This window comes from Zonotrichia albicollis, chromosome 5 (assembly GCF_047830755.1).
Source record: "Zonotrichia albicollis isolate bZonAlb1 chromosome 5, bZonAlb1.hap1, whole genome shotgun sequence".
NCBI lineage: Eukaryota > Metazoa > Chordata > Aves > Passeriformes > Passerellidae > Zonotrichia > Zonotrichia albicollis.
In genome coordinates, this window is record NC_133823.1 from 21,564,366 (window position 1) to 21,584,400 (window position 20,035).

At 39.3% G+C, this 20,035-nt stretch overlaps 1 protein-coding gene across 4 annotated transcripts; it reads left to right on the forward strand.

Moving 5' to 3' along the window:
• The first annotated feature begins 70 nt into the window (after positions 1-70).
• INTS10 (integrator complex subunit 10) lies at positions 71-19,965 on the forward strand. 4 transcript variants are annotated; one of them, XM_005484658.3, is made up of 18 exons: positions 71-256; positions 1,113-1,180; positions 1,866-1,969; positions 2,972-3,111; positions 3,605-3,686; positions 3,994-4,134; positions 4,548-4,719; positions 5,176-5,345; positions 7,746-7,879; positions 8,666-8,822; positions 9,446-9,528; positions 10,256-10,408; positions 11,527-11,635; positions 11,964-12,043; positions 12,497-12,659; positions 13,703-13,796; positions 17,658-17,735; positions 19,611-19,965. In XM_005484658.3, the coding sequence occupies exons 1-18, from the start codon at positions 128-130 to the stop codon at positions 19,765-19,767; spliced, it is 2,214 nt and encodes a 737-aa protein (XP_005484715.1). In that variant the 5' UTR covers positions 71-127; the 3' UTR covers positions 19,768-19,965. The 4 variants fall into 4 exon arrangements, with proteins under 4 accessions (XP_005484715.1, XP_005484717.1, XP_005484716.1 ...); XM_005484659.3 differs by having other exon boundaries at positions 72-256; positions 8,669-8,822; XM_005484660.3 differs by lacking the exon at positions 17,658-17,735.
• The last annotated feature ends 70 nt before the right edge of the window (positions 19,966-20,035 follow it).

Here is a 20,035-nt window from a genome sequence, read left to right on the forward strand (position 1 = left end):
AGGGCGCTGCGGGCAGCGCGCTGCGCCAGGCTGGGACGGAAGCGCGAGCGAGCGCAGCTCGGGGAGCGCTGTGGCGCATGCGCGCCGCTCGGCGGCCGGGGCGGAGCGAGGCCGCGCCGGGTGCAAGATGTCGGCGCAGGGGGACTGTGAGTTCCTGGTGAAGCGGGCCCGGGAGCTGGTGCCAGGGGACCTGTGGGCGGCCAAGGCCTGGCTCATCACGGCACGGAGCCTCTACCCCGCCGACTTCAACATCCAAGTGAGCGCGGCCGCTGTCGCACACGCTCGGTACCGCGGACCCCGCTGCGGCCCTGCTTGATTGACAGGCAGCTCAGCCAATGGGGGGGGGGGCCGGGGTTGCTGGGTGCCGCGGTGACTTCGCGGTTAAAAAACAAAAGAAAATCCTTTACTACTGCTGCTACTGCTGTTAGTTAAAGGTTCTCTCCTCATTATGGCTTCTGTGGAATCTTGGGGGCTTTGCATTGCATTTGACTGGGTTCAAACCCTGATCAAAGGACTCTCTGAATTCCAAGTTTTCAGTTTGTGTAAAAATTAAGCCGAGTATTCGCCATGGAATGTTAAGGGTTGGTTTAAGGATCATCTGGTCCAACCCCAGTTCCATGGGCAGCGCCACCTCCCACTGGACTAGGTTATACACCAAGCTCCATCCAACCTGGGCTTGAACACTTCCAGATACGGGGCACGCACAGCTTCTCCGGGCAGCCTGTTCCTGTGTCTCACCGCTCTCACACTAGAGAATTCCATCATTATCTATTATATAAAGTTCCCCTCTTTCAGTTTGTACCCATTACTACTTGTCCTAGCACTTCCTGATGAAGAGTCCTTCTCTGACTCCTCTGTTGGCCTCCTTTAGATACTAGAAGGTTGTAAGTGTTAATGATATTAAGTATATTGTCAAGAAGAATTTTATGCCTAAATTAATGTGTGATTAAATTGTCTAACGCACCTTCTAATTCCTGCAAATGTTGCAGTCCTTTTATTTTCTGTTATGCAGACTGCTGTGGTAAATCGAGGGCAGTTTTTTAGAGTGGAGGGACTGATGTGATTGATAAATATATTTGGGAAAGCTGATGTTGTGTTCTTGCATGCTGCAGTATGAGATGTACACTATTGAGAGGAATGCTGAGAGGACAGCGTCTGCAGGCAGGCTGCTCTACGACATGTAAGTAATCAGAGCTGGAACTCTGCTTTTATCCCAGGTGCTCCATTCATGGAATCAGATTGGGAAAGACCTCTGAGGTGATTGAGTCCAGACTATGACTAAGCACCACCTTGCCCACTAGACTGTGGCACCAGGTGCCACATCTAATCGTTCCTTAAACATCTTGGGAGGGCGACTCCACCACCTCCCTGGGCAGCCCACTCCAATTGTAATTACCCTTTCTGTGAAGAAATTCCTCCTAATATCCAACCTAAACTTTTCCTGGCATCTTAAGACCATGTCCTCTTGTCCTGTCACTGGTTGCCTGGGAGAAGAGACTGACCCCACCTGGCTACAGCCTCCTTTCAGGGGCTTGTAGAGAATGATAAGGACACTCTTGAGACTCCTTTTCTCCCAGCTAAACAACCCCAGCTCCCTCAGCCACTTCTCACAGAACTTGTGCTCCAGACCCTTCACCAGCTGCACTGCCATTCTGTGGACAGATAAATGTCAGGATTTCCAAAAATATAAACTTAGAGTTTTTGAAAATCTGTGTGGGTAAGTTAAGCGCAAAAGATCTAATTAATTAAAAATAAACAGTGAAAGGTTTTATTTTCTGTTTTGCCCAAACACATACTTTTATGGGAAGGCTTTGTCTTTGAGACAGATTTTGAGATCACTGTACATTCCTTAAACTTTGTTACAGGTTTGTCAATTTTCCAGACCAACCTGCTGTGTGGAGGGAGATCAGTGTTATTACATCAGCATTAAGGAATGACTCCCAGGACAAGCAGACACAGTTTTTAAGAGGTAAAGATTCTATCCTGAAGTAATCTAAAGATGAGCCCTCTCATTGTTTATCTAGTTTGACGAGTAAATGTCAGTTTTTCTAACTTTGCCTGTGGACCGCAGGGTTTGTTTTTTTCCCCTCAATTCATTCATAGCAGACTTCATTTGGTGTGTTAGGCTTAGGAAAACAAAGGGACATGACAAGCTGATTCCCATTGCTTTGTCTCTGATATAGGTAGGCCTACTCTGCCAGAACAAGAAGCACAGAGTAGAGCAATTGAATAGGAAATAAGTGGAATGGGACTTAAATCAGAGATTGCAGAAAACAGTGTATGGTTGTAAAAATGGAGTGAATTCTTGCTGATGTAGTGAGGGATATAAAAATGAATGGTGTCCAGAAGGGCTTGGCATTCGCTGCTGGCAGCCACAGGCAATTTTGAAAGCAGGATGTACACCTGAGAAACTGTAATCTGCTCTTTGAATACGTGCTTCAGAAGCTCTAAGAATATTCCAGTTATGAAAACATTTGATTTTTCATGGGATGTATTTATTTTTGAAAGCAAATGCATAAAACACATGGGAGAATATGTGAGTTTCTTTTTAGTGTCTCACTGGATGTTTAAATTGAAAAAACCCTACATTTTAGTAATGAAAGTATTAATTGTAGAAGTAGAATGTAAAAAAAGAAATAAACAGTTTTGAGAAAGCATCTTGAAATGTCCAATACTGAAGTATTGGGATTTAGAGTATTTCGCTTACTAGTAGTCTTACTTGTCAATTCAAGGTCCTTGCACCCAAATAAACACTATTACAGATGAATATTTATTTGGTCTTCTCTGAAAGAAACAGACTTTTTTTCAGATATGTGTGTTAAAAGCAGAAAAAGCATAAGGAAATCCCTTTTTGTTCAGCAAAGCAGGGTGATTGACTTTTATGCTTTGTCATATTTACAATTATTTGTCATATTGTCATATTTACAATTCAGACACAACAAGTTAAATGTTTTCTTTTTTATTTTTTAAGGATTATTTGAGACCCTTCCTGGTCGGGTGCAGTGTGAAATGCTCCTGAAGGCAACAGAGCAGTGCTTTAACACGTTAGAAAGGGCAGAAATGCTCCTTCTCCTTCTGCGGCGTTTCCCAGAGACTGTGGTGCAACATGGGGTAAGAGAAGAGGAACTCACAGTAATTATTAAGGATATTGGCACTCAGTTTTTTGAGGTTCTGCTGAAATGTGTTTTCCTTAATGAGAGGGTGGGTCTTTTTGTTTATGTTTAGTTGTAACATATAGTTCAGACTGCTGTATCTTGAGCTTACCACCAGGAAGGGATTGGGCAGGATACAAGTGGAAGCAAATAGAACAATAGTTTGTTTTGTAAATGAAAGAATAACAGTCATATATTGCTTTCATTTGTCTTTGTGTGTCATTACTGAAACAGTTTCATGCACAGTTTTTCTCTTGGTCTGGTTTTGCTATCTTCTGACATTGCTTTTTACCTGCTATTAAGTGTGGATATTTTAACTGTATATTTGGAGTCTGGCACATACTGTTGCCATAGAATTGTTACTGAATTACTGTTCAACCCCACTGAATTGCAGTTCAACAAGTTTCTGAAACCACTGGTCCAGTGTTTGATTGTCACCTCTGCTCACACAGGTAGGCCTTGGAGAAACATTATTAGATGCTGAAAGTATTGAAGACCAAGAATCTCCAGTGAATTGTTTTAGAAAATTATTTGGTAAGAAAATATTAATGTTCTTGTTTTACAGCGCTGCTCTGTAGTGTGGCAGTGTTCTGAGGTCAGTAGACTTCTTTAATGATGCTATGATTAGAAAACTGCTTTAGCCAGAAGAGGCTCAGGCCATGTTAATCCAGGCTGGCCATATGGTACAAGTTGGTCCTGGAGCCATTCATGTGAAGTTCTTTCTGGTGTATGGTCAACCAAAGATGAAGGCTCCCATTGCTGATTGAGAAACCTTACCTAGGAGAAATAGAACAAAACCCCTCACAAACCTAAAGGATTTTTTGTTTGTTTTCTGTTTTAGTTTGTGATGTTCTTCCTCTGATAATTAACAACCCTGATGTACGACTTCCTGCCAGCTTGTTATATAAATATCTGAATAAAGCAGCAGAATTTTATATTAATTACGTAACTAGATCGACGCAGACAGAAAGTCAATATCAAGGTAATAATATTTTCACAAAGTCAAGCTTTCTTAGAATGTGTCTTAGTATCATTGATGTCCATAAATAAAACACGCATTGTTTTTATGTTAATGTATCCCACAGACAAGGATACCACTAATAGTAGTATTTAGTGTTTCTTAGTTTTTTGATTCCAAAATACCAAGATGGTGCTTCAGCTACTTAGTCATGATGCTCATAATGCTTCAGCATATGACAGGTGGGACGAAATGCCCTTATCTGGCCAATTAGCTCTCTTGTACAAAAGCAGAAATGCCTGCTGCTCCCTGTTAAACTTCTGTGTAAAGAATGGTTATCCTGAAAGCTCCCACATAATTTTTACATGTTTTCTTCTTGAAAATGCATCAGTTTGTTTGATTTCTTTATGAAGAGAAGAATGTGCTGGTTTTCCTAGGTTCACAAGATTCCTCTGATATTATGTCTCCAAGCAAGCGCAGCTCTCAGAAATATGTAATAGATGGTCTCACAGAGAAATCATCCCAGATTACAGATCCTTGGGAGAGGCTGTTTAAAATACTGTCTGTGGTGGGAATGAGGTGTGAGTGGCAAATGGATAAGGGAAGAAGGTAAGAAAGCTCTACTTTGCTGGGTATTTCCCCTCATGGAGAATGTGGCTTTTTGATTCTTAATAAGAACAATTCTCATTGAAGAACCGTTTTAACACAAAAACATTTTTGGTAAGTTCACAGCAGCTTTTCTTTCAAGACTGTACAATGGAAAGCAAAAATGGGACTCTAGAAAGCACTTTCAAATTAGTCTCTAAAATCAACTTCTGATGATGTTAAAAGTCATGCATAAGCACTATAGTGCTGTGGGTAACATTCCCTATGTGCCACAGTAAAGAGAAACAGGGTAAATGTTTTGTGTAATTTCACTAGTTTGTATTCCCAGCCTCCGCTGATTTGATGCTGGGAGATATCCTCCGCAGAAACATTGAGATTTTCATACTCACAATGCATTCTTTTTTTTAGTTGCAGACTCTGTGTAACATCCTGAATTCTTGTTCTCTCTCTTCCCCTCAGGAGTTATGGTGACATTCTGCATCGAATGAAAGATCTCTGCAGATACATTAGTAACTTTGATAGTGAAGCCCACATTAAATACAAGAATCAAGTAGTGTATTCCACGATGTTGGTCTTCTTTAAAAATGCTTTTCAGTATGTCAGCAACATCCAGCCATCACTCTTTCAAGGTTAGTTTCTAATGTTTCAGCTTTTGTAACGAGCCCTTTGTGGGTTCATTGCTAATGTCTTAAAGATACTTTCTCATTAGTCTTTTGAAACTGTCATCTCACAAAACAACATTTACATTTGCTATGACTTGTCATAATTCTCCCAAAGCATTAAGCTTGCCAACAGTAGTTCATAACAAATGTGTAGTGGATCAGACCAAAGATCAGTCTAGCTTAGCATTGTGGTTTCAGCCTTGGCCAGCAGCAGTTGATTGTCCAGCAAGGAGAAAAGACAGACCAAATGTTATGGGAAACATCCCTAGGGTTGATTCCTACTCTTCCATGAGCATTGTTTTTGTTTCATTTCTCCTCTGATTTTGTTTCTTTGAAGCTGACATTTTTCTGCTTTCTTTCAGTCATAATAAGTGAAGATATTTTTGCACTGGAAACACACAAATTTGTAATTAAGCAAACAAAATTGAATAGGAAAAGATTTCCTGACATTCACAAGCTTCCAATTTGTCTTTCTTTATATAGCTTAAGCCTAATCTTTGAGGTGTGTTTTGCACATTTCTCCTAATTAGTTACCTTTGCATTTTCCTACCCACTCACATCTGCATTTCAGACATGCTACATTGCTTGGAGCACCTTGGATTGCTTTTTTTGGGATTAATTGGACTTTTCAAGGGTGGCCCAGAAGCTGGGGAAAGTTTTTTGGGTTGATGCTTTTGGGGTTTGTTCATAACACTCTCTGCTAGAAAACAATTAAAAACTCTGTAAACTTTGATTCTAGAGCTCAGAGAGAAAAACACAGTGCTGCTCTTTGTATGCCTGTGTAACTTTCAGTACTGTAAGAGAAGATCTGCGGCCCCAGTCAAGTGTGACAGTGAATTTTCTTTTGTTTTAGGGCTGGAGGTTTTGCAATAAAGACTGCAGTGTACTTCTGGTACTGGGAGGAGAATACTGGTTTGGAAAGCAAAGCACTTAGCTGGCAATAATTTAAGTCAGTATGAGTAAAAGAAAAACCCAATATTTTTCTTCTCTGGTGTTAAAACTAGTCAACTCTTGAGGTTCTAATGGTGAAACTCTTCCAGCATCCCAGTTGTGGTACTTTGCATTAATGAGAATAAGATATGAATCTTCTGTGTTACGTCTTTGCCCTATTTTCAGTTTTCACACGTGAGATTCTGACATAGTGGAATACATGATGGTACAGGAGAGGTGATTGCAGTGTGCTGTAGGTGCAATTTCAATGGTGGAATTTATTGACCTGTATTTGTTAGGTAGAGCAAATTGGCTGTTTCTTGTAACAGGAGCTTCTCTTGTAGTGAACTCAGTACACATCACTTTTGAGTAGATGTGAAAAGCTTAACAGAAGTTTTTTTTTTATGTCAAGAGATGAAATGAATCATCTACTAAACTCTCAAATTAACTCTTTGCAGTTACAAGTGAAACCTTAGCCTCATATCTTTCTGCAAATAGAAGAAATGCACAAACTGAAAGTACTTGTTTGCACTAGTGTCTTACAGAGATTTCAAAAAGAGAAAACTGATTAAAGGATTCCTCTTCCCTTTACATTTCTCTTTGACTGAGCTTTGCACATCTATATGCAGCTTGATTGTGCAGGAGAAAATGGTTTTGGAAGGAAAGCTGTCTCACTAGTGATCACATATCAGTGTTGGTTGAGATTAAGAAGTGTTTTTCCTATTTTATGTCTAGTGAAACTTAAGCACTGGAGTGTGAAATAATAGGTACCAGATCCTGCTGAATGTGACAACAGTGAAAGTAGAAATTGTTTTCTGTGTTTCAAAATGAGTCTTTTCTATTTTTTGGGAGTGAAGATGAACTCTGGCAGTCAACTAAAGGTTTAATTCTGTGTACTAAAATTAGTGGGGACAAAACTGACACTGAGTGATCCTACTGGGGAAATCTTGTCATAAAATACACAAACTTCTTTGTGGGCTGGGTGCCTGTCAGCATATTGGTTTGGTTTCTCATGAGAAATATTTTGAGAATATTGTTGTGCTTTGCCATATTTGTGGCTGTTAACTTCAGAGCCGTTTGTGCTTCAGAGTTCATCTGTTGAATAATTTTACGTATTTAAAGCAAATAATGCTTGAACAGAGAGCACCTGCTGCCTGAGTATATTTTATGCCTGCTCCAGAAGAAAGGGATTCAGAAATACTCTGAAGCTCTCAATCAGACCCTGGTGATGTCTGCTAAATGCACTCTGTATGGCTGCATTGAGGAAACCACTGCTTTACCAGAATAGTTTAAGTAATTAAAATGACTTAATTTAAGATTGTTTTCTCTAGCATTATAGTCATTACTTGTGAAGGAAAAAAACCCCAGCTTGCTGTAGGCATAAGACCTTTCAGATCAGTTTAGGACAATTGTGAATTAATTTATCTTTAAATCCAGGTCCAAATGCTCCCAGCCAAACTCCTCTGGTGCTTCTTGAGGATGTACCCAACATCTACGGAGATACAGATATTGATCGTAACAAACACATACACAAAAAAAGGAAACTTGCTGAAGGAAGAGAAAAAACAATGGTAACTTCTGTAGACTTTTTAATTCATAACAAGAATGGCATTGCTACTGGAATTTAAACAACAATGGTTTTGACATAGATGTAAAAAACGATGTAAAAAACATATTTTTAGAGCTACCCTGAATTAGCTGTTTATGACCACAATTTTCAAACATTTTTTTCCTAAAGCCAGCAAGAATGAAGCCATTTTTGCACCAATTGCTCTAGACACATGTTCTGCTGTGAGTGCCTTAACTTAAAGGAGCTCAGCAGAGGCACTTAAAAAAGTAGCTATAGCAGTCAGGTAATTCAGGTGGTAGCTATAGCTATAGAATTACCTGAGCTATAGCAGTCAGGTATTCTACAGGTAAACTAACAAAGTAATTGACTTTTCATTATTGGAACTGTCAATATATCTATTGGTTTAATGGTAGAAAATGACTATTTATAGAATTTCTCTGCTATAAAGAGAGTACAAGGATTTCCTTTGCATTATGCCACTGTAGGCTTAAATTGAGTCAGAAAGTGTGAAGTGTGTATGTACTTCAACAGATAATCTGGCTGAAGCTCAGTGGTGGTAAACAGAATAAATTTGTTTGGGATACTGCTCATCATACTGTGCCACTGAGTTCTTGGTAGCAAACCAGATGGATCTAACCTTAAAACAAGCTAAGTGAAAAATCACTTAAAGCCACTTAAACTAGGACTGTGGCACCTCTATACATAACTGTTTTCTTGTGTTCAGTGGAACTCCTGAAGAAAGTGTAAATTAAGAAGTTAATCTCTGTGTTTTATACTGACTTCTAAGCAGAGCTCAGATGATGAGGATCCTTCTGGGAAGGCAAGAAGTCGCCATATTACAGTAAATAAGGCTGATCTTGCAAATTCTATTGAAGTATTAGAGAGTTTCAAACTGGCAAGAGAGAGCTGGGAGCTGCTTTGTTCGATGGAATCCCTTGACAAAGGTAAGGTATTGCGTTTAGAATTGCATTTAGACTTTCTGTGTAGAAATCACTTTTTTATTGTTAAAATGGAATTCCTGCCATTATGAATCCTTAAAATCGAAATTGCTTTGTGTCCTGAGTATTTCTGATAGAAGTTCCAGTAAGAAGCTTTATCAGTTTGTTGCATTTCTGAATATTTTGTTGCTGTATTGCATTTCATTCTTGATGCATCTTTGCTTATTCACCCCTATTTCTCTTGGATCAGTAGTAGGGCTGATAGTGCTCAGTGAGGATGTGCTGCTTTAGTTCATGATTAGGAACTTGTGTTTTTACATGTCTCTCTTTCTGATAATAACTAGTGTGATAATCTTGAAAAAAAATTCTCTCCTAAAAAGCAGGCAAACAGTACCACCTAGCTGCTTTTAGGTTTCTTGGATATGGTGAAGAGAAGCATAATCAAAAAATGAGTGTATAGGAAGAGGGTATCCTATATGTGAAGGATTTCATCCTCTTACTGTTTTGGTGCCATTTTTAAAATTCTTAAATTCAGTTTATATATATATATATATTATTGATGTTTAACCCAAAGCTGTGAAACGTTTCATATGCTCTTTGTTTTTTTCTTCTCTAATCATGTAACACAGAGTTCACCAGAATTTGTTTGTCATGGAAGACTGAAACCTGGCTTTGGTTAAGAATCTTTCTTACAGACATGATCATCTACCAGGTAAAAAAAAAAATGCTATAAACTAGGAAAAACACCATCCTTGTGTTGCTCTTCCTTCTAGTAAATAGCAATTTACTTCTTTCTTGTAAATAGTAATTCTGATTAGCCAGTTTGACTGCTTATAGTGTCTTTTATGCCTTAAAGTAAGACTCTTCTGGGGATAGAGCTACACTGTTTGCACCACAAGCTTGATACACTACTTTGGATGTTTCTGTCCCCATAGCTGTTGTTTGAGTCCAGCTAATTTTGGCATGTGGAAAAACATCTATGTTCTCCACAAAAATTAGGCTGACTGTGCTCATTCCAATTCCATCTACAGAAGAAAGCTTGTTCTTTATTTTTCCTTTGCGAGTCTTTTATTTTTGCCTCTACTTGTGCCTGAACAAGAGCTATTTCAAACTTTATTAGTCTAAATAAAGTAATGATTAATTCAAGAATATAATTATTTGATTCAGTTACAAATATGATTTTGTAAACTGTAAATTTTTGTAAATTTTTAAAGGAGAATTTTGTTTGTCTTCCGACTGCCTTGTAAATGATTAACTCACACACAGTCTTGTACACAACTCATCACTGGAGATTATTAATTTAGATTAAAATTTTGAAGGCTTGTTACTTGGACACACACCATTTTGAAAGTTTTCTGTAAGATAATTTTTTCTCTATTGCTCTACTTCTTGTATAGAAAAGACCCTAACAGGTTTTTTTTTATTATTCTGTTTCAAAGGGGCAGTACAAAAAAGCAATTAGCAGCCTACATCACTTGGCAGCTCTTCAGGGCTCTCATTCTCCCCAGCAAATTACAGGACAAGGCTCTTTAGAAAATCAGCGAGCCCTAATCCAGTTAGCATCGTGCCACTTTGCCCTTGGAGAATATCGGGTACGTACAGCATTCCACACCCTGGGCCTTCAGCAGCTGGACCTGGGCTTTCCATTTCTCTTTTCCCTTACAATTTTCCTGGGAGCCTGCTTTCAGCAGCATATCAAACATAAGCCAGGGTCTACTGAAAAATCCATGCTTTACTGGGAGAATTGTACTTTGTGCCACATTAACTGACTGTCCATTAGCAACTCTTCATATATATGTGTATAGTCTTTTTGATAGTGAAGATTTGGGGGGTTAATTATGATTTTTGGTGGCTACATGTGTTTGAGTTGTCTGTAAATGTATCCTTAATTTGAATTCCTTGACTTTACTGAATTAGTTTCTTAAACTGAAGGGGAATTCTTTTAGATACAGGCTTCATGTGGCAGGGAAAAGAAAAAGTAAAGGAACTTCTGTGATCATCTTAAAAGAGAGTTAGTTATTAGCTGACGATATGAGAGACACCAGAACAATATTGTCTGGCCTGACCTCTGAACTTGCTCTACTTTTGCAATAGATGTTTTGTTTGCAATTTTTAATATTGCAGGAGATGGTCTGAGGTCAGTCAGAGTCAGCACTGACAATAAAGGCTCTGTCTTTAAGGATCTACCTCATCCTGGTACTGCTGGACAAGTGCTTTTGTCCCTTCCCTGTTAATACTTTTTCACTGGAAAGTGATCATATATTCCCACAGACTCCTTGCTAGGAAATAGCATTAAAAATTCATTGAATTTCCATCATGCTGTCAGATTGTCATTTTCCTTTCTATTTTTACCATGAACAAAATAAATTTTACAAAACTATTTTAATAATTCATTTAAAAACTTAATCCTTCAAAACAAAATAATTTTGATTGCAATTTTATTGATCTTATCCTCTTGAAATGAAGAATGCCAATACAATTTTTTCACAATGAAAATTATGTATGTAGACTCTCAGAGGTTGTTTAGTGACAGCTAAGTCTTTTTGCTTAGCCAGACTGTACTGTGTATTAAGTCAACTCAAGTTCTGGCAAAGAATTTTGTGATTGTTTTGTCCTTTTGTTGTGTCTGAAATTTTTTATCATATTAACATATTGGAATATTTAAGAAGTTGAATGTAAATTTGGCATTATCATGTCCCTTCTTTTACAGCAAACATGCGAAAAAGTGCTTGACCTCATGTGCTGTATTTTACTTCCAATTCAAGAAGGAGGTAAAGTACAAGAGGAGCAACCCAAAGTCAAGTCAAAATTCAGGAAAGGTATGGAATTGCAATTACCCTAAACTCAGTGTTAGCTGAAATTTTTGTATTACAAGAAGGGAGGAAGTTTTTTATTTCCTCTTGGTTTTGTATTGAGGTTTTCTTGCTTGTACCTTTTAAAGTATATTGGTGGCAAAGTCCTACCACAGGAAAAGAGAAATGAAGAAGAAAAATTTAAATGTTTCACTTCATATTTTGAATCAGTCATAATTTACATTTAAAGCTTTCCTCCCTACCTGAGATGTGGTAATTTTGGATTTGTTTTGCTCCATTTCAATTTCTTTCAACCTACCTGTTGTGAGACCCCTAAAGAACTGTTCTTTTGCAGGTTCTGATTTGAAGCTTTGGCCCTGTACCAGTAGAGCTATCATGCCTTACTGCCTTCATCTGTTGTTAGCTTGTTTCAAGGTAAGATAGCTCCAAGGAAATTGGAGCTTTCTTGTCCTTAAGGGCTAGTTTATGTATCCTGAAACTACATGGCCATATCCCAGGGCTGTGCCTCAATCCTTCTTACCTAAGTGGGTGTGGGGAGAGTCTTCCTTCGGAGAGGGGAGTGGAGTTTTGAAGGAGGAGGGTTTGTTTTCTCTTTTTTTTCTCTATTTGTTTTAGTTTTGAGCAGAGAAGATAGAAGAGATCTCAAAATTTTTGTCTTTGTTCAGACTTCTCTTATAATCAGTGGGAGAGGATTTGGTATTTTAGCTGGAAATTTCCAACCTACTTCAGAAGTGTATTTCATTCTGCCTTAATATATACTTTTAAAGAACTTCTGTATTTGCACAGATCTAGGTGAGATAAATCCTATATGTTTTTGAAAGCACTGTGTATTTCCTGATTGTCTGAATATAATTTTTTCCCCTGTAGCTCAGAGCTTTCACAGACAGCAGAGATGATATGGCCCTGGGCCACGTAGTTGTTCTGCTTCAGCATGAGTGGCCAAGGGGTGAGAACTTGTTCCTGAAAGCCATCAACAAAATCTGCCAGCAAGGAAACTTCCAGTATGAGAATTTTTTCAACTATGTCACAAGTATCCTTTCTCTAACCAAGAATGTCTTTCACATCCTGTGCTGTAATGTTGAAAAAGCTGTTAGTTTCCACAGCAGCTCTTTCTCTGAATCATATTCTGTATTTATTTTCATTCCAAGAAAACCTCTTGTAGTAGGCTCAGTACACAATGGACTGTAAATATGCTCCTGTGCCCTGGCACTTGAGAGTACCCTTAAGTACACTGCCATGGTATTTCCACTCAGGAAAACAGCAGGAGCTCAGGCTGCTCATGCAAGTGACAGCAATCTCTTCATTAAGAAATACAGGGCATTATGTACAAAGCTGTTAACAAAAAAGAAAGTGGTACCTGTGCTGCAGAGCTGCATGATTTTGGCTCTTGTTTGTGAAATGCTTTCTGTGGGTAACATGTTTTGGTTGAGTAAGATAATGAGCTATGTCAAAGATCATGCAAAGCATGTTCTGATTTATCTGTTCAGCTGTCTGACATAAATTTTGATCATCGTACACACAAATTGACAGTTTCATGTTTAACCTAAATAGACAACTAGCCACGGGCCTCAGGAAGCAGTGGGGTCTAACTCCTATCTGTGACAACTGAATAAGCTGTTGTGTTAAAGGAAAGGGAAAAAAACCCATACAAAACAAGCAGCTCAATAAAGGATCAAAGTAGAAAACTAAAAAGGGTGATCATGTGCCACTGTGTTGACCCTTGCTTCAGATGCAGCCTCAGTTTGCACTGCTTTCATAACCTGGAGTGCAGGAAAAGGAAGTGAAACCCAGGGAATTGTGAGATCAGCCTTCTTTACCTCTGACTACGTACGAAGAAACAAAGAAAGAAAAGAAACTAACGGATGTGTTCTTCACTTTGAAAAGCCATTTCTCATCAGTTTGTGGAGGATTAGGAATACATGCTGTGATCTTCTTTATCACTTTTAATAATGAGGTACTTCAATAGCTTTTTAGTTTGACTCTCCTTTCAGCAGTGTGGCTTCAGATGGGAGGCATAAGAAAGAATGTTCTCAATCATCATTTCCCTACTCAAATCTTTAACGTTTTCTTCAGATATTGATATGTTGGAGGAATTTGCTTATTTAAGAACACAGGAAGGAGGGAAAATTCATCTGGAACTGCTGCCAAATCAAGCGATGTTGATCAAGTAAGGATAAAAAAGCATTTACTGTTTTCTTTGGCAAAAAAAAAAAGGGAGTATGTTCTGGTTGTCTTTGCTTTCATGTTATCTTCTGGATAGTTTGTCATGTCTTTGAGCTTAAATTTAATGAGTTCAAACAGGGCCGTGAGTTTCTTTTTCTGACTCCTGCTGATCTATGTATTCTTTTGGGGGGGGGGGTTCTTCAGCTTCAATTCCTGCTTTTACAGGACTTTATTCCTGAGTGTGGCACTTGCTTTAGAGTGATTGATATTAAAGTGATTATGGTTGTGCTCTTTCAAGTAGACACTTGCACTTTGCAGGAATTCATCAAATAATTAGGCATGAGTGCAAGGTGTTGTTACTAATTTTGATGAAGAGTAATGCTGAGCAAGAAGCACTATTTTGCTTATTTTTGTAAACAAAATTCATGAAAGACCACCGAATGATGAAAAATTTTGGTAAAAATATAAAATAAATTACATTCCAGCTACACTCCAGTAATCTTTCTGTTAGAATTAGCAGGTCATCTTATTCTGCTTAGCTTATTACAAGGTGCTGAAATAAATTAATCATTTGGATTAACTTCCTAGGTGTTTTTACTTGTTCAGTCTTGACTGATAACTATCTGCTGCAGGGTTTTAGTGGCATAATGTTTTGGAGTATTCTGGTTGTTTATGAGAACTTGTAGTATTTTGCTTCCTAAAAGGGGGACTGCTTAAAGTTTGTTGAAATTCCACTTAGGGAATTGTATTCTGGCTATTCACTAACCAGAAATAGGCTGAAGTTTTCAAAATGGGAGCCTATCATCAGACAATGGGATCCAAATTTTAACTAGTAAATAGATTTTCCAGAGATCTAGGTAACCAACACAAAAGTGAGATACTAGGTATAATTAAAGGAAAAGTAGAAATTCAGATGTTTAATTATGTGATGGAGAATTTTCTTTTTTAAGCTCTAGGTTTTCAAACTCTTCCCCTTGCCATATCTTACTGCTTGTAACCAGCTGTATGAAAACAAGCTTCAGGGCATGCTGCACCACATAGGGTGTTAAGTGATAAGCTGTGCCAGCAAGAGGGCTTAGCACTGAAGACTCCATCTGGTAACTTTTACCTGCTGTCTCTGTTTCATTGCAGTGGGCCAGCGCTGTTTTTCTTGGCTCCGTTGGATTGGCGTGGCCACCGTTACTTTCTGTTCTGACCCCCTCGGTCAGGAGGGAGGTGGGGAGAAGTGTTTCTAGCAGGACAGAATCTCTCTTTCTTTGACCTCCTTTTGATCTGTGATGTTTCCTCAGTGATGGAAAGGCTTGTAGAAGAGAAGTCCATTTCTTTGTGCTCACTGAGCCAGAACAGTCAAGTGTCCTGTCCAGCTGGAGAAGCTGTGTACAATGTTTCATGTGGCTGTGTAGGGCTGGAAGCACTTCACCAGAGAGCCCATGGAAGGGATAGCTGAGGCCATGAGTCACTGGTCAGAGGTGATGTTTCCTCCCCTGGTACTGCAGGTGTTTTTTAAGCTGGACTGGCTGTGAGCCCAGGGCTGATGTCACCCACCAGTGTTGACCTGGTTAGCTCACAGCCTCCCCCAGCTGGGGTTTTGCTGAAGTGTGCCACTGTAGCCCTGTTTCCTGGGACAATGGTTGGTAGGCTCAGTATCTGCAGACTGCTTATATCTTTCAAAACTATCACCAGCTCTGGTTGGATGAGCTGCTGCACCATCCTCCCATGAATTAGCAGGGACAGCTCAGATGCTGTTCATTCTTGCTCAGAAAGACTCTGAGTTTGACACAACAGGCCAAAGATAAAGCAGTTGTTCCTTTGTCTGATCTTTTCTCAGGATAAATGTAGTAATCCTGCATCTTAATGGATGGGAAATGTATTGCAGATATTATATGTCTTTTATAAGGACTACTTTTTGATGACTGACAGGGCATTTTCTCCCCAGGTGAATTCCTCATTCTTCTTCCAGTACTTTTTTCTAAGTACTTTATACTTCATAGGAAATTATATTCATTTTTCTGAAGTCAGTACAGCAAACTATAGTGTGCTTTTACAAAAGATGAAGTAAGATCTTGGTAGTCTGCAGACTTATATTTAGGTTCTGCAAAATATTTCCCTTTGCTTGCATCCACTGTGGGAATGAGAAGGTCCATGGTTTGGGTTTTAACTGGTGATACAGCCAGCTCATTCTCTTTGTGGTATTAACAAGATTTGTTTTATGAGCTTTGAATCCAGCACCATTAAGTGCTTTTGAACTCCTGTCTAGAAAAGCCAAGTTTCACAGTTTATCTGATATTCATGTCAGTAGGGGCAATGTTAGGTGGTGAGGCTAAAGAGGAAAAGAGCAATATGCAGGAATTGCTGCTTAATATCTTGCTCCTGTTTTTGATAAATCTTTCTCTAATTAATCTAATCATAGCCCACCTAATGGCATAAACTTGATTGGAAAGCTATGTCCTTCCTTTTACTCATATTCCCATCTCATCTCTCCTTGGGGACTGAGGAAGTTGCTTTGAAGTGAAACAAAGTATCTTGAAAGTGTAATTTTTACTCTGTGCACATGGGTATGCTTAGTTCTGACTGCAGATCTTGCAAACAGTAGTGAAGACAATTGCACAAAATTCCTTTTGCAAACATCTGCCACTCTGGGACCAATAACATCTTGCTGGTCCTTTGTATTTTCTATTCCCCATATCCATTTTTGCAAATACTGAACTTACTCATGCCAAGAATTCTTGAAAAATTACCTCATTTGATGGAATAATTTTTGTGGCTATTTTATTTCTGGTTATTGTAACTGTATTAGAGTGTTAAATGTCTCATCTTTATTTGACTTCTATAAGCTCTGTATCTATCAATAAACCAGAGATGCTAACCCAAATGCCCACCTATGAGTTCTGAAGGTAGGCATCTAATTCAGAATTACAGGAATCTAAGTGTGAGTTTTGCTTCTCTGCTCCCTTCATAGCATCTCTGGGGGTGAATGGTGCACTCCCTACTACTTAAGATTTAGGTGACATAAGAGACTTAGAAGAAGCTAGACCTCTCTCCTATATACCAAAGTTCTCTTTTTTCTTCTCCTTAAGTGGAGTATTGCTTTCGACTGAACCTGTTATTATCTTGTTCTAGATAGCACACAGAGATAGAAGTTTAATTTCGTGGAGAAGACAGACAGTCTTTCATTTGAGACAGCTTTTGGTGGTTAGTTCCTGTAGCCCTGGTCATAAATAGGAGGTTGCTCTGAGCGGGCATTTGTGCTGTGGCATTGTACCATGCTCTAAGAGCTGTTTTTATATGCAGTTAGAATTTGTAAAGGTGGAACAGTCCATCTGTGGGCTAACAAAAAGATACTTGGGCAACCTTTAACAAATACTGCCATGTACTCAACCTGGCTGATACCTGCTGTGCATGCACCCAGCTTGGGCTCAGCAGCCAATCCCTTGGCCCCAAGCTCTGGGCTCTCCCAGTTTGCTGACATGCTCTTGCCAGTACTGAAGGGAAGCTGTGGTATCTGCAGTGCTCCTCTGATTAAATCTTTTCTGACTGACATGCTTCCTTGGAAGAGCTGTGACAGTTCATCGTAGTACAACTGTGTATTGGTTTTGCACCTGCTGCTGTCCATTCTCCTGGTGTAACTGTCCAAAAACATGTGTATATATTTAGACCACAGCTGTAGAACAGCCTTGCAATGAAGTCTGGAGATATTTGCATGTTTGATGCTGTTAGAGTCCTGCACCCCTTTGGCTGCTCAGTGGTCATACTGCTGTGTGAGCTCACCCTAGTTTTCTGTTACTCCTTTTTTGGAGAGTTGTTTTGCACCAGAGGGGAGTTGGTGTGTGGGTGTTTGAATGCTGCTATTTGCTGTTTTTTAAAGGACCTCTAGCCCTCCCATGGGGTTACTGCAGCAGGAATTCATACCTGTGCTACAGCCCAGCATACAGACTGCTGACAGGTACCAAGTGGAAAAACCCTGCTCATAGTGTGCTGTGTTTTGTCAACATGTTTTACTGCCCATGATTTTCAGCAATTTGTTACTCAATATTTATCTTTTTTTTTATTTCTTCATTTGTGCCTACATTGCCTGGCAAACCATGTTGTTCTATAATAACATTTATTTTTCTTTTTCCCATAAGTTGCCAGTATCCGTGTCCTTTCAATTTAGTAATCGCTATTGAATTTAAACAATAATGTAGAAATCCTCAAAAGTTTTACTGATGTTCCATCATATATTAGCAAGAGCATAACCCTTTATTTTCAAGATACTGGTTCCTGGATCCATTTGAGGCAACTTTTCTTCATTTAGGTTGTTCTGAATTCTGTTTTGTGTTTTCCAGCTGTAATATAACTCATCCTCCAAAGTGCTGCTGGCTTGCTCAGTAGCTGTAGGTTGCATATTCTCCTTTAGGCTGTAACTGACCATAGCACCCAGCTGCCAGCAATGTTTAAGACAATAAAGACTGAAAACAGGACTTATCCCATAGACTCTGAACATATTGTAATGTCTTCAGTTTAGGTTTGTTTCATTTAGCATAGCTCGCCAAGGAATTGCCCAGTAGGCTTTGCCTTTTCCATGTGTTGCAAAGGTCTCTACTGTTTTGGCAGAGAAGTCTCTTCTCAAATGCCAGACTTACATGAAAGTTGTGTGGTATTGTTGGTGAGGGTAATTCTGAGATGTTTCCCTTCCTTGTTTCCAGCATCTCTGGATGGGCACAGATGCCCTCACCCTTTATTTTTTATTTTCTTTCTGTCTTTCAGTGGGCTTGCTGGGTTCAGACCAGCTATTCCTTTCTTACCCATGACTCAGGACTCATCTCAGCATTAGCATTATGCTTTTCTCTCTAAATTAATTTATGTTGGTTCCTTTAGTAGTGTTAAGGTTCGCATTTCAGGGCATGTCTTTTTCTCCCCTTCCCAAGCAGGGCTTGCAGGTAGATGTTACAAAGTCTTGATCTTACTTACCCAATTCTGGACCGGTGCAAGTAAAGTGCTTTGGTGCTGCAGAACATTGTTTTAAGGACAAGATTTAGGTGTTGAGGCCAGCATGAGGACAAAGAACTGTTCATAAAAATGGCCTTTAACAGAGCAATATCCCATAAGTTTCCCCAGCCAGCACTGCTTTAGCTTGCTCAGGAGCTGGACCTTTGTTCTGTTTGAAAATAAGTCCTGAACTTGTGCTCAGAATAAATGTAACCCCTTGCCTGGTGTGTAGTATCTTCATAAGAGCTGGCTTCTACGGATGCAGCCTGGCATGATTTGGGTTTTGTGAAGTGCTCACTGTGCCCTTCACTAGCCACAGCATTATCAGTGCCCACAGGGTTATAAAGCTCCTTCCTGCACTTTGATATTGATAGAAGATGCCCTCTGCTCTTTATGGTGGCACCTGTGCTCCAGAGAAAGCAAGTTCATCTTTTCACTCTTCTTTCAACCCCAACCATTTATAGAGGTGATTACAGGGAAGAAGTGTAAAGCAGCAAAGGTAGAGAGGGAAAAAAATTCCTTTCCCCAGGCAAGGAGAACTCTGTACTTGCTGGGTTAAGAGAATAGATTTTCCTGTTATCCAGAAGATTGGCATTATTTCCCCCTTCAGCAGTCATAGTCAAAGCAGTGAGAACACAGATTTTTTTGTAGCTTCTGTTGAAAGACTTGTAACCTACTAAACGTGATTTTTAAAAAATAGCATAGCTCAGACTCTTTGACTCTCATTAAATAAACTCAGCTATGGACCATAAATATATAGTAGGTGACACACAGTACCTTTTAAAAGCCTGTAGTTCACTAGATAACCATGATTTGATGTTGTCTGTCTCTCTTTCCTCCACGGCTTAAGGCACCACACAGTTACCCGGGGTATAACGAAAGGAGTGAAGGAGGATTTCCGCCTGGCCATGGAGCGCCAGGTCTCGCGCTGTGGGGAAAATCTCATGGTGGTCTTGCACAGGTTCTGCATTAATGAGAAAATACTGCTGCTGCAGACTCTTGCTTGAATGGACTGGAACCTGATGAAGTGTCTTTTATGGAGAGAGGGGAAGGCTCTTTGTGTGAACAAGCAGCATAGCAGTGGAAAAATCTCTTGTTCAGAGGGTCAGGAAGTTCCCTGTAAGTTACAGGTTCTGCACTGCTTGATTTCTTACGTGAGTAGATCAAACTTTATAAATAAAACATTGTTTAAGAAGTCTTTGTAATATTCTATTTGTTTTGGTTTTTTTTTTTTTCCATAGCATTATACTAAGGTGTGTGTCATAGTTCTTTTTG